Genomic DNA, 15,360 nt, shown 5'->3' with positions numbered 1-15,360 from the left:
GAAAGCTATGATTTCAGTCTTGTTATCCCATTGTGTGCTTATAATACCATAATTGCGCTACTGAATAAATGATCAATCTATGTCATCGCTTTGCACTCTGCTCATAAAACTAAGCATACTAAGCAAAAACTAAATGACACTTAAGGGTTGACAATGTTGGCTCTGTCAGCACTGTTGCCATTGTTAGCACCATTAGCTGCTAGCCACCTTCATGCTGAGAACTGTGTGCAGACAATACCGGTTTTGACTCTGAATCATAGATATGCTGTAAATGTTACATCAGCTCTTTTAAGGAGGCTCCTAATATGTCTGTTCCTCTGCTTAAATAAAATCTGCACTGTTCTTTCCAAAGCTCAGGGCTAGCCGTGGCTATTAGGAGAATTGTTGCAACGTCTTTGATGTAACGCCAATGTCTTTCCAAATATAATAAAATAAATTAAAGAAAAACAGCATTGTCAATTCTAATTTTAAAGTAAAGAAACTTTTTTGTCGTTATTTGTCAGGAGGAAGTCTGAAAAACCGCAGAGACAAAACATTTAACAAACTAGTATTGATATCCTTCCTTCCCAAGTGACTTCTCTGGCCTCAGTAAATGAGTAAAAGAGCTGAATTTCTGCCTCCTCTGGCGTTTGCCGACTGTGAACAGCAGCTTTCTCAATATTAATAATAATATTACCGATGGCACCACTGAAAGAAAGGGATTAGTGCTCATACTGCTGAATGAGAAGTCACCGCTTGGCTGGTATACATGTGGGATTTGACTTGACTTTTCTTTAAACACAGCAAATGGGAAGCCAAAAATCTTTTTCATTTAAGAGCAATTAAGTGGATCCCAGAATCACTGGCTCCAGCACGCCGCCGAGGCTTTTTTTTTCTCCTGGTTTTATTACCCATTTCCTCTCCCTTGCGCCAGCAGAAGGAATGCTCACTTTTCTCTCACAAAGCCACATTTCCAACGCCAGAATCACACAGGGACCACCATGATTAAGTGCAAGCCAGTGCTTCCCTAAACATGTGAGACATTATAGACCCCCCTCCTCCTCCTCAAAACACTGGAGAAGTGTTGTGTTCCAACATTTATGTGAAGTAATTAAAAACATCCACCAGTAATTTAATAGTTCTCACCAAGTAGAGACATGAAGTCTACACAGTTTTTTCACTCTGTATAAATAACCTGGAATGCAGTGAGTACACACAGACGATTCCCTCGTTTTTTTCTTCCTGCTTTTTGCAACATTTTGTAAGAAGCCCTGTTCTGAGTTGCTTTGACCCGAGACAAGGTTACGCAGTTACAAGCGACACACTGACTTTTAAATTCATGTTTCAGATAGCGTGATCCATACATCAAACGCTGACAGCAGATTCAAATCAAAGCTTTCCTATAACTTGAGACTGCCATTCCGCGCGTCTTACAGTCTAACATCAGTGAGCATGAAAATGACCTCAAGCGCTCGCTGCTGCAGCGTATCTGAATGCGGATGACTCTGTGAAGTGCATGTCAATAGCCCAGAGAGCCAGCAGTGCAAGAGACATGTGGTTCCAATCTGTCTCTTTTCTCACAGCGAGAGGAGGCCATTCATTTATCTCACTGTAAATACAGCACTTAAACACTCAGACACACTGTTTTCCAAGCCCCCAAAAAAGTGTCCATGTGGGTAATTAGCTTAAGCAAACACTGTTATTGTTACTGATCTTATTTTGATAATACATGGATAAAATACCAAAAAATACCTTATTCTGTTCCCCAATTTAATCAGGTTAAATTCTGAGCAATGTCTGGATCAAACCTTAGCTAAAGTACTTTCCAACATCGTCAGATTTGTTTCCACCAAAACTACCAATCTAGATGCTTTCAAAACACTAATCTGGGTGAAGAAAGCATGGCATTAAAGACCCGAGGTAATGTGATTAATACAACAATTTTTTGGGGGGTGGCTAAGAAAATGTATTTTTATTGATAAAGGACATTTACAACTGGTGGGTTGTTTAATAGTTTTGAGTTAATTTGAATTCTCAACCTGTTCATGGTTTGAGTGTCATAGGAAAAATACTTCAAGCTGCACTAATAAACATACTTTATTACTAAATATCTAACGTGAATGGGGTCACTCACTGTGATGAACCCACTGAGAAGATGCTCCATACTTCCCCACAGCTCTGCTTAGCTTTTTTTTTTAGCATCTTTCAGCTAATAGTTTTGGTTTTACTGTCCTACACCTTAAATGTTTTATTTCAAGCTGCAGAAGGCAACTTTTCTCAGAAAAAATGCTCTAAAATTTGCTGTGCAGTACCTTCTCAGGACCAAACAGCAAACAGACACAGTTAGCATCTAGCTGCTGAACATAGTGAGCTCTTAGGAGCTGAAGAGCCATGTTTCTCTCAGGAGCTGGTGAAGACCAAAACAGAGCTAACAGAGCTTTCCTCATCCATGGCTACTGTTCAGAGGTTTAATTTTTATATAACTCACCCATTTACATTTTATTAAAGCCCGTTATTAAGCAAAAGCACAGAAGTTTTAGCAGCAAAATGTAGCCTACTTAAAGCAGCTGACTACAAGACTTAGAGCATATCTGTGATTAAAAATCTGAGCAGGGATTGTCTGCGCACGGATCTCAACATGGGGGTAGGTGAGCTGGTAGTGAAAAGACAGTTTTAACAACAACAAAAACAACAGCAACAGTGCTGACAGAGCAAACAGTGGTAATGTGAGGGGCAACCGCAGGGTGCTATGCTTCTGTGACAACGCTATGGGTCAAGACCAAGGGCAACCTCCGAGGCTGAAAGATTAAACCAATGTACAAGCACCAATTCAACAGATGGCTACTTGAGGCTGGCTCCAAACAATCTCCATAGATCCCCATGTTAAAATGGACAACTTCACAGCTGAAATAAACATGCCTGGTACAAAAATAAAAGCTTTGGTCTCTATAGCTACATTCAACAATCACAACTGAGGGGGGAATTTTTTTTTATAACTCACCTTCTGACATTTTATTAAGCCATTAAGTTACACATATTTCGGGGTGGAGCCACTTAAGTGACAGGCTGGCCTGTAGATGTTTCTGCAGTCTTGAATGAGATCCACCCCTCACTCGTTCATTGCTTCACCCTCTCATCCAAATACAGTCACTTTTGGCTCTAAAAATCCATGATGGTAATGGCCAAAATGCAAAACCAATGGGTGATGTCACAGTGGCCACGTCAGTTACTTATATACAGTCTATGGTCCTAGTGCTGATGTTGCTTCATGTCTACTGCATATGTAAACAGACAACTGTCAGCTAAGACATTGCCCTGATAAACTTTGTACGGTCATATCAATGCCGTGTGTTGACAGCTTGTTTAAAACTATCTATCAATGCAAGTTTAAAGAAAAACTACAGATCACTTGAAACAACTTAGTCAGGAGACGTGTTGGGTTTCAACAAACCCTAAAGCACATGGTTTTGCATTTTGGCCATCGCCATCTTGGATTTAGCTATGGTCAAAAGGCATGCATTTGGCCATCATATATACACATCCATCTTGTATGGATGTGTATACACAGTATGTGCAAGAAAGGCTACCACAACAAAAAAAAACCTCTGTGGAGGATTTGAGCTCGACATGTTGGCTACCAAGCACAGAGCTGTAAAGTCACAACTCAGTGTAATACATCATCATAATAACAGAGCCCTAATATCTCAAAGACCACTATTTTGAGGGGTTGTCGGGGAAAAACTACAGTTAGTTTTGCTGACTTGTGCTTGCCATTTAGATTCTGTTGTGTTCAGAACTGGATGAAGTTACCATTGATCACTAAAACAAAAGAAACTGACTTTTTTAAAAATTCTAGATTATGGAAAATGAACAATAAATTGTATGTTATTATTTATTTTGGGGGTGTTTGACTTGAAATGATAATGCTGATGCCAAATCACCTTAACTCCTGCATCTTTCCTATCTCTACCATACGACAAGTACCATAATTGAAACTTGGGGTTTTCTTGTGTGATTTAATGCCATTCCTCCTTTGTCAACTAAACTGAAGCTTTTGATATATTTGGTATACTTTTATTTCAAAGCCACACACTGTATGAGCTCTCCTCTCTGTAAAACTTTAAATGTAACTTACCACAAGGACTAAAAGAATGGTAACAAATGTCTCAGGAAGACAGACACATTCTCCCTTCAGCAGCCATAAAGAAGACAAAGCTTTTTACAGTATCAACAGATGCAAGACGTGACCTTTTGGCCCTTTGGGGCAAAAGGTTAGGGCTCTGGCAGCAGAGGCCTAGTGCCAGAAGTCTGCCGGCAGACGAGACGTATGTCCTCACTGCATTCCTTCCCATCTTAGATCACTGAACAGCTCTCTCCGGCTTTCTGCCGTCAGTCCCTTCCAACCCAGAGCAATATAAGTCTTTATTTTTGCCCGGATGGCACCTTATAAAGAAACCAAAATAAACCGGGTGGTACAAGTGTAATAAGCTCTGCGAGCTTCCAGTGTGGCTTCAGCTGGAGCTTTTGTGCAGGTGCATGAGTTAGAAATTCAGATTAGTCTGATGGGGCTGGAGGTTAAATAGTCAAGGAAGGATTTCCTACTTCCATTCAAATGAGATTTAAAAAAAAAAAAAGTAGTCATCGTGAGAAAAGGTTCAGAGAAGTCTGCTCTAGAAATACATGTGGTGAATAAAGGAATAAGCCCCATGTAACCTGCGGCTGTGCCTTTTATATTTGGGGATGACTGTGCTGCTGAGTGAACTGGCTGCAACACAAGCCACTTCTGATTTCATATTCATGACTTCCGAGAGGAGAGGGGGAAAATAAACAAAACAACCAGCAAGCAAGGAGGGTATAGCTGATGGAAGCTAGGCCCATATACTAACTGTCACATCCAGAAAGTCAAATCTCATCTTGCTCAGAGTACTGAGGAAGAGCGAGGTCATCCTCTGCAGCAAACACTGACTCATCTCACACCCACACGCAAGCCCACAAATTGAAATAAGAAATCTTGCTCGCACTCAGAGATCTAATGGCTTTGTAATACAACACTGCTTTAGTTATCTAGCAATGTACACAACCTCAATAGCCCCGTGAGGACACACAAGAGACACCAGCTAAGAGCCTTTGGAACAGTGGCCTACAAACAGTCGGGCTGTAGTTCCCCACAGCAAACTGCAAAACACGTCACTTTTCTAAAGGAATAATGACAGCATGCACAAATGGACCCTGGGAGCATCACAGTGGCCCTGCCTTTTCAGACAAGTCATGTCCTCTAAACAGAAGCCCCTTCACACAGCACTGCCAAGGACATACATGAGTGTAGAGCGCCCTCTAGGGGACAGGACTCAGAGCTGATTGGACAAGCAAAGCAGTCAAGCATACCAGTGCAACCAGACAGATCAAAGCTCACCCTATGCAAATGTAGCTTGAAAATAGAAATAGTTAACAATTGTGACTTTTGATATGCAAATGCTGCACAAATTCATAATCCAAGCATGTTTTCTTTCTGTTTATATGTTTCCCTTCTCATGCAAATGTGTCATTTATATTCATATAGAGTAAAACATACTGAGAAAAGATGCCTTTGTGGTTCTATTCATCTTTATGCGAGTCAGCTGTCTTGAGACTAAATAAACAGTGTGAGACCCCCGTAAAAAGCTTGTTTCTTCAGGGGGCACTTTTGAATCATCAAATACACCGAGCTCTTGCCATGCTGCAGTGACAAGTGCTACAGTGTGGAGTCAATGTGGCTGACAGATGTGTGCTCATCCCAGCACTGAGACAAGACAAGCTGCATAAAGTTGGGCTCTGCTGCAGCGAGGGAGATGTATGTCCAGGAGGTCACACAGGTCGAATGTGGAAGCCACCATCATTTGTAGACATGTCTCTCTCTCTCTCTCTCTCTCTCTCACTCACACACACACACACACACACACAGTCTTGAAGCCTTGGTTGCTTTTGAAGATAGAGTTGTACTTATTTACAAAGAGAGCCAAGCAGCTTTCAAAATTCAACATCCATCATAAAAGGTATCCAATATATTATGTCGATGTCACAAGCGCCGGGTAGGAGAAAATGAAATGTCAATCGAATGATTTGACTGATGGCAAATCAGTGTTTTGCGGTTGGACCATCAAATATTAATCCTTCCAAAATAAGTTGAGTCTGGTGCCAGTGGATAATGAGAATGTAAATTGCCACAAATCCCCCCAAAAATACTCTATTAACCCTCCCGCACAGGCCCAAATACTCTCCCAGGCCATCACTGGAACAAACAATGTCGTCTTGCTCAATTTTCCTTGTAAATAGGGTTTTAAAAATTGACATTCAAAGATGCTTCTGCAACTTAATGTTTAGCAACACACAATTATTTCAAACAGTTTAACAAACTGAGTGTACTGAAGACAGAAGATTGTGCCATCTGCAGACTTCCCTTTAAATGCCCATTTGGTTAATTAAACTTTGTGAATAATCAAACAGCTGAAAAGCAACAAAAGGTCACATTCTCAGGGGGAACAGTACCACTGCTCCTCACTCCCACACTGATATGGTATCTCCTACCAAATACTGTGTGGCGTTCCTAGATTAAAACAACAAGAAATAGTGCAGAACATAACAAGGTTTGGATGGACTATCAATCATTAAGGAGCAGCTTTGTTCATCTAATAAATATGCCACTAAGTGAGAACTACAGGGTGTAATAAATGGCATTTTGATTATATTATTCTAATGAGCGCAAGTCACATATCAAATATCTGCAGTGTGTTGTAACCAGGCAGTTTCATTAACCTGGTTTCCATTACATAGCCCAACAGAGACAGCGAGAGCTCACACTCAACATAATGCATGGCTTGTGCCTCCGGCTGCCAACAGAAGTCGACTTGTCAGCTGAGGCCCTCTTGTGAGGAAAAGTGGCAAATGTTTGTGCAACTGGGGAGTCAAATAAACTTCAACCTCGAGATGTTTTTTTTCTTTTTTTGCAGACAGTGATTTTAATTTCAGAAAATCACAAGTTCATACACCTGCCATTTTCACTAGAAGTTAAATGCAAGGGTTTCAGAACAGAACAGGCTTCAACGTCTGTTACATGTCAAAGAGCTGCAGAACAGAAACATATTGGTATCGTGTCAAATACAGATATATATATATATATATTTATAAAAAAAATCTTTCTTACCTTGTGACACTACTTTTAGACTACAGCCACAGCTCAATATTTATTCTGCATGATATTTTAATGAACCTGCTAAGTTTGACTAACAAACTCAAAAATGTGGCTTCTCTTCGACTAGGTATTAGTTACAGAACATGCCTTCATACACACATCTTGCCGTTTACTTCAGTGATCAGTCATTTGAAATTAAAACTACTGGGACTCTGGTACAGCCTCTGTGTGGCGTCATGCTTCCCTCTTCTAGCCCACTCAAGCTGGAACACGTTGAACATAAAAGTCATTGTCAAAGTAATTTTATTAAAGGCGGATAACTGTGGTCTTGTAGTCTTTTAACTATCTATTCAGTGCTTGACTGCAGGGACATTTTCTTTTTGAATGAGCTATGTAATAAGGAAGTCCAATCTTGCTCTTGCAGACGATATTGTTGATGTGTGAAGTGAGCCTCTTGATGATTTTACACGATATTTCTAAGAGTAAGGTTTAAGACAGAGGGTCGAAACAATCCATTGCAATTAAGTGCTGTAGGTTTGTCCTTCTGGTGGTTGTGGAAGCTTCATATTATCTTTGGACATCATTAGACGCCTTAACTCTTGAAGAACAATTTTAATGCTATAAGAATTCTGCCATTTTGCTAAACATGGTATGCTACGTGAATCCACCTGCGAGGAAAGAGAAAACAAAAACACTGAATCAGTCATTGTGACAGGGCGGCTGACAGTGAGTTATCACATCTGAGCATCACGAAACTGCAACGTGAGACAATTTCTGAGTGATAAGACAGAGCAACACTCATCGATAACCCTGACAGATTTGTGATGACACTTACCATCCCGTTGGAATTATTTATCCCATTCATGCTAATTTTTGTTACAAATCTAACAGTCGGGGCCGCCTCTGGGTATCTAGATCCACACTCCACTTTCAGACTGTATATCCTGTTCTCATAATTGGTCTGTAAAACAAGATAAAAACAAACAGATAAAACATTACTTATTGTATTAGTTGACAGTATCTGTGCTGTAATGCACATACTGAGTCTGCTCTGCTTACTCTTGCTGGTCCAATGATCATGCCTGTCCACCGTGTGAGAGTCATGTCTTCGTCATCCTCAAGGCCCCAGCTGACTGTGCCGTCACCTTCACCCTTCTGCCCTTCTTCAAGCTCCTCCAACAAGCGAAAATTGCGTGGAACTTTAACTCCTAAAATAATAAAAACGGAGAATGAATTACACAGATTTTTAAGGTTTGCCATGAGAGATTTATCTAAAAAATTAATGCAGACTAATGCAAAAGTAATCTCTCTAAATCATCGCTTATAACCCGATAAAAGTGTGTTGATGTGTATCCATCTGCAGAGACTCTGCCCTCTACCTGTATTTTCTTATTATTTTGCTGTAGTTGGGACGTTTCTGGGCACAGCACATAGTTGAGGTCGGGGCTTATAAAAAGGTTGTGATAAGGAGCTAGACCGCAAGCATTACGCAACCATAATGAAGCTACAAAAATTGGAGACACAACACTGAAAAAATGTAAATATAGTGAGGCAAAACGCCATGTGGACAGGGCTGGGGTTGGCTTTCCCTTTCGATGGTGATATTTCATGCATCGTTTACCTTGAAAAGATATGTCTGGTTTTGTAGATTTTTTCTACAGTCAACAAAATACATTTACAAAATTAAACAAAAAATGAGCTGATCCTACCAGTAAGTAATTGTGTAGAGCCAAAGCCTGATACACTGATAGCTGATTCCTCTGTGCCATAGACCTCCATTGTTAGCGAGAAAACAATTAAAAACAAATCACTGAGCCACAATGTGGGTGTGTGGATGACATGTTCGCTAATTATTATGATTGATGGTTCTGGTTCAAATGTGAGGAACTGCTGCTTTTCCTTATCTTAAATTGTAGTTAACTGAATATATTTGGGGTTTTTGACTGTTGTTCAAACAAAACATGCAAAAAATTCTGATTAATTGATTAAATGACAAAATTACTTGCAGATTAATCACTGTAGTAAACAGAGCTGAAACTACTTTGACAATCAATTAATTACTTCAGTGAATTATTAAGGGGGAAAAAGGAGAAGCAGGAAAGAATATTATTTCCCGCTTCTCAGATGTGAGGGAAGCTTTTTTTCTTTGCTATATCCTTGTATATTTAATATCTTTATGATTTAGACTGTTAGACAAAACAATTTTTGGACAAAATTGTCCAAATTGTCAATAGATTGAGACTTTATGACAAGCTTTTTTTTTTTTTTTTTACTTAGGTTTTGAAGTCTAATAAATCAATAGAAAAACAAATCAACAGGTAGAGTAATCATTAGTTTCAGACCTAATTGTAAACATTTTTTACTTGCAACCCTAAAATAGTTAGAAACTGACAGTTTTCCTCTGAAATAGAACTGCGACATCATTATCAAAGTGTTTTTTCACTGTTGGTGCTCCAACTGTGCATCCTTTCATGAAAACTGATGCAGACACACATTCATCTTTCCAACCATGGAAAAGCAGTGCATCCAAATGAGTAAGAGTGTTAAACATGTGCAAGACGAGGCGGTTTGATAAAAGAAATGGCTCAACTGAAGGATGGGCTTTACACACGTGGCCATAGTGCACAGCACATTCTGGTCTACCTGCTGTGGAGCTGCATCTAATTTGATACCTTGTTCACAGGACATTTATTAAAGATATCTGATGCTGCTGAACATTGAAGCTTAATAAAAAAAATAAGTCTTGACAGCTGTTCCGAAACAGTCATGAGATTTGGAGCAGATGGGTCTATACTGCTTATTTTTCATAAATGATTCAAACATCCACTCATCTTATGACCAACGTCATAGCTGACTTGATCATAATTCAAAACTAGTCAGTCAGAGCGTTGAGCTTCTGGGAAAATGTTCTCAGAAGACGGTTCAGACATTGCCATTAAACACACAGTCTGACAGCCACTCACGGCGGTGTAAATGATGAACCACTTACAGTTCATGTCTAGAGGAGTGGTGGAGGTTGAGGGGACAGCACTTAAGTAAAACTATTGCTATTCATAATCATGATCTTGTAGACAAATTCACAGGAGAGGAAGTGAAAAGAGCATTTAAAAAGACCCCATGACTGGGGCGGAGGACAGGATGAAAACATTCAAATTTCCCCTTCTGTCACTGAACTCTTTATTTTACCATCTCCAATCTCAGACAATATTCTTCACCAGAAAGCTTACCAAACCTCTTTCTAAAATCAATATTTCAAATCTGGTGTGCAGTGGCCACAATGAAGGATTGACCCTTAAGTGGCTCGTGCATTTTCTTAACTGCATTTGTTCCCAAGAAGTTGTCTGAGATTTCAGTTCTTTGTCAACATGCAAACACTAGTTATGAGACCAATGTTAGGGGCTAATTTTAGCTCACTACAGCATTACCGGTATCAGCATATATGTCAGCTGCTAAGTAACAAGAAACTGCAGTACAGAAATGCTCAAGATACTAGGGCTGCATCTAAAAGTTATTAATATAATCAATTACCCTGCCAATTAGTTTTTCAGAGCCCAAACTAATATAATCCAATGGCATTTTTTGGTCTGAAACCCAAAGATGAATTGGTTTATTGTGATGTAATACAAAGAAAAAGCAGCTCACATTTGACAAGCTGGAACCATCAAATGTTTAACATTTTTGCTTCAAAAATTACTTCTGAATAATGACAATAATAATTTATCTGATCACATTAAAAATACTTGTTAATTTATGAAAATTAACTGATCATTGAGTTCTAGTTATAAAACATAATAATTGCATTTCCAGTAAAGCTTACAACTATATTTAATGTTTTACTGTTGTGTTTTTTGAACTGTATGTTCCGCTCAGCACATGGTCTTGATCTCATCTTTTTAATGATCAAATTACAGAGATCCTTATTCTTATAAAACTTTTTAAACTTGCAAATATCTATACTGGTATCTGCATGATGTCTAAAGCAAAACAGCTGCACATTTCATGGAAATAAATAGCATTAAGTTGCTGATCTTGTATGAATTAATATGCAAATTTGCTTTCCTACGTGATAAAACCAGTTTAGTCCGGATCAACATCAGTTTGAGCCTCTCATATATGTTTGTAACTGTATAATTCAGCTTTTATTTTCCTCCATTGTTGTAGCCCTTCCTGTTCTCTTTTGAGTCATTAATATTGTTAATATGAACGCAATGCTGATTTTCCCACAAAAATCTGACACAAGTGTCGAATTAAGAACGCCAGGGCCTAATTATTAGTATTTCAATTGCAATAATAATACACGAGAGGCATAAATTTGAGCTAAATCAGAAATATTAGCATACAGTCAGATTAGTGACTCTATTTACTAAAACCTAAATAACTTCACCTTCAAGGGCTGTAACCGTTTTATAGAGCTCCCATGCCGATCCTTTTGATCTCATGTTATCTATAGCACTAGTAATTTAAAACTTGCTGGGTTAAAAATGAATCAGCAGGTCGCGCCAACTTGCCCTGAGGTAGTCTGAATTTATGAAGTTACTCACAGTTGTCAAAAATTTGTAATTACATACCCACCAAGTGTAGTTAAACTGATGCAGAAGAAACTCAGTTAACCCCAGTGGCGATTTTAATCCTATCAATCTCATTTTCTGTAATGCTCAGAGTTTATTTGGTAAGTTTAACAACAACTCTTCCTGCTGACCGCTGAGGCAGACAGCGGCTCCGACTACTTGCTGAAACAAAGCGTGCCAACTACAGCGTACGTTTTAACAATCGGGTGCATTTCTACACTCCCCGCCGGACAATGACCAACATGCACTTCATTTAAAGACTCTGAGTTATATCCTGCATCTGTTCCTAGTATTTAAACAGCAGAAAACAGGCTAAAACCTAACAAAGGTGTTAGCAAGTGAAGAGCTGATCAAAGAAGCAGCGAGACTGGTCTCTTCATTGAAGTACCGTTATCGTCCCCGTCATGGTGCTGCTATGTGAGGTGTGTCACACAATCAAAATCCCCACGTCTTTATTAAATATAGCAGCTTATTTACTAGTAAGACACACAAAATACGTACGCCTGGGTGATCAATATGAGTAATAGTATCTTTATTCCGATCAAATACCTAGCTAGCCGGACATAACGGGATCAACACTCGCTGCCTCGCGGTGTTAGAATATTCTAGTGGCTAAGTTAGCCACACTAGCTAATACTATCTGCGGTTGTTTGTAATCTTCATCACAGCGGCAACTTACACATCCTACTAAACTTTTATATCGCATTATACAATCTGAGGGGATTTCTTTGTGACACATAAAGCCAATACACACAATACCGACGCTTGTTTCTTGTGCTATTTTAGCTAACTCACGGGGCTCGCTTAAGCTAGGTTAGCCAACACAGTAGTTCCATGAAATAGATGGCCCCCGTGAAGATCATTGCCTTACCGAGAGGAGATATCAATGGATAAATTGCAGTTCAGAGCTATTTTAGTATACATGTGTAAGTTTGTAAGTTGCCACATTTTATAGCTGGGATGGCAGCATGGCCGTGGCTTCACCCCCCCCACTTTGTGTCGCTGTAGATGTTTAGTTTGAAGGCACACCAACCTGAGACCGCCATCTTCTTCAGCCGAGTCCAGAAGCACACAGAGCTGTGACATCACAGCCGTTAGAACCGACAGCAACGTCACACCGGCGGGTAACGGCACTGCAAGCTGCTGGTTCACACTCAGCACTGGTTTCCATAATGTTTACTGGTGTGCCAGCGAGGTCTGAAATACAGTTATTATACCACTGGCAACTCCAACTGACTTTTAGCCTGTTGAACTCTGATGTTTCCCTCAATTTCCACTTGAGCAGCATATGTGTTGTTGATGTTGTTATCTAACATATTTGTTTTTAGTTTGGCGTCATTATTTTTTGTTTTCTTCCTGTATTTTAAGTTTTTAATAATTCAGAAAAGAAGGTTTTTTAGGTGGAGGCTTTAAATAAGCACTTTGGGTTTTTTGCCTCTCCCTGCACTGTATATTACCTTTCTTTCTTGTTATTTTTTTTCTGAGTATGTTTTTAAACTGTGCAAAATGAATAAAAATGTGGTTTTGTGACTTGATGCAGTTCGTACAATTAAAAAAAGATAAAATACTCACTTAGGGAATCCAGGGATAAATTCATCTCCCTCTGGGATCCAGTTTTGAGGGTAAACTTAAAACTATGCCTTCACAGTTTCTACCGATTTACGATATTTAATAATTTAGACCACAGCATGAACAATTCCCAGAAAGATTCAAGGAAGTTTCTGTTTTTTCCACCATATATTTTTTCCTTACATCATTTTTTATCACCATCATTTTTTTCAACTATGTTTTTCTATCATAACTTTTTTCCCCAACATCCATTTTTTTTACCATCTTTTTAAAAAAAAAAAAAAAAAAAGTTCACCATCTACTTTTTTGCCACCAACTTTTTTTCTTATTTTTATCACCATCTATTTTTTTTCCCCATCAACAACTTTTTTTCCATCATCAATTTTTTTCTTTCTCCCAAATGTTTATGTCCTTCTGGGATCCAGTTTTGAGAGTAACCGCAACACTATGCCTTAAACCACTTAACAGTTTCTACCAATTTAGGATATTTCATCATTAAGAACACAGTACAAAAATTCTCCGGAGAGTGTTTCTTTTTTTTTTTTTTTACCATCATACATTTTTTTTCCATCATTTTTTTTGCCACCATCATTTTTTTCACCATCTCATTTTTCCCCCATCATTTCATTTTTTTCTTCCATCATCAGCTTTACTTTCTCCCCCATGTCCCTTTAGGGGCTCCGCACATGTCAGCTTGTTTGCATTTTTACTGTCTGTTTATGAAAACAAATCAGTTCCACCTACATAGATCCTTCTTGATGTATGTGTGTAAACTCTATGACTGTCCTGCCATTGTCAGGTGATGAAAAAAAAATGCAATGTGATATTGCTTGATTAATCAATATTGTGTGATAGGCCACATACACTGTATTTTTGAACGTCAACAACTGAAATGTCAACAGACATTTAAAATTTGGTTCAAGAGCCACAATTGGCCCCTGGCTCTGACTTTGGACATGCCTAAACTAACAGTACTGCTTAGATTTTTGTGTCTATTTTTCCTTTCCTATTGTATGTATGTTTGCTCTATTCCAGCTGCTTTCATTAACAACGCTCAGATAAGGAATGGTTTGGGTGCTCTTTTTCTCTTCATAAACTACTCCACTGTTTCGGATGTATATTGTGCATTTACCTTGTAGATCGATGCAGGCATGTATGCATGTACCCATGGATGGTTGTAGAACGGGTCTATCTGGCAAAGGCACTGGGCTCGTGGTCTTCACCTGCAAAATATCAATCATATTAACATGTACTGACGAGGAAGAGACACAAAATAACTACAAAAAAAGGACAGAACAACCACATAGAGACAAAAAAATAAGAATAAACAATATGACCTCAACGACCCACAAATGACTACAAAGAGATGCAAAAAAACAACAACAACAACAACAGCGACAGCGACAGCACAAAAAAGTCAATGTCTTGCTTTTATGTGGAGGGGTTTAAGGACATTTTGCATATCTGTGTCCAGGGGACCATTGTTTCACAATCTGCCCATGCATATACCTATAAGGCCTACTGACGTTATACTGGTGTTTTTTTCACTTTAGACATTTATATCTCTACAGTGGCCCAGTGGTGTGTTTTAAATATTCAATCTGCATTTGAAAGGTCCATATCCCTCAGTTCCTTTGCAATTTGAACTGTGAAGCTAGCACTTACAAATCTGTTACAATGTTAGTTTATCCTGGGAGCATGATGACTCCACAAACTAGTGATAAAATTAGCTACTAATTAACAGAGAGGAAGTAAAAGATCAACATAATAGGTACCTAGAAGTACAAAACAGTAATTAATCTAGTAAAAGTCTGCAAGCTTAGCAAAATGAGAAAGATAACCCTGCTCAAAAAACAACTAAAAAACAGCTTTAGCTGGTAGCTGGTTTTAGATAGTTATAGCTGGTTTTGGTTGATCAAATATGGTCCTGACCCAATTCTTGCTGGTCTTTAATGGTTTGACATGCTGCTGGGATCCAGCTGCGCACATTTATCTCCAAGCATAACACACCACAGAAAATTTAACTGATTTATGCCCTTTGCTTTTCATATTTCCCCCTCATGACACTTTTATTTC

The 15,360-nt window shown here is 38.9% G+C and overlaps 1 protein-coding gene across 4 annotated transcripts in view; it reads right to left on the bottom strand.

Annotated features, from left to right (window-relative positions):
- Positions 1-15,360, bottom strand: part of ube2v2 (ubiquitin-conjugating enzyme E2 variant 2) — an 84,200-nt gene that overhangs the window by 67,873 nt on the left and 967 nt on the right. For 2 of the 4 annotated variants that reach the window (XM_088085604.1, XM_088085603.1), the window contains one exon: positions 14,417-14,507. In XM_088085604.1, the coding sequence (XP_087941730.1) occupies positions 14,417-14,453 (37 nt within the window). In that variant the 5' untranslated portion in view covers positions 14,454-14,507. Of the gene's footprint in view, positions 1-6,945; positions 7,816-7,982; positions 8,109-8,206; positions 8,356-12,748; positions 12,904-14,416; positions 14,508-15,360 lie in introns of those variants that run through there. The other 2 variants (XM_088085602.1, XM_042498519.2) reach the window with 2 other exon arrangements.

Source organism: Plectropomus leopardus, chromosome 12 (genome assembly GCF_026936395.1).
Source record: "Plectropomus leopardus strain MGB_pleo_1.0 chromosome 12, ASM2693639v1, whole genome shotgun sequence".
Classification (NCBI taxonomy): Eukaryota; Metazoa; Chordata; class Actinopteri; order Perciformes; family Serranidae; genus Plectropomus; species Plectropomus leopardus.
Note: the sequence above shows the minus strand (reverse complement) of the source record. Positions and strands in the feature narration are given on the sequence as shown.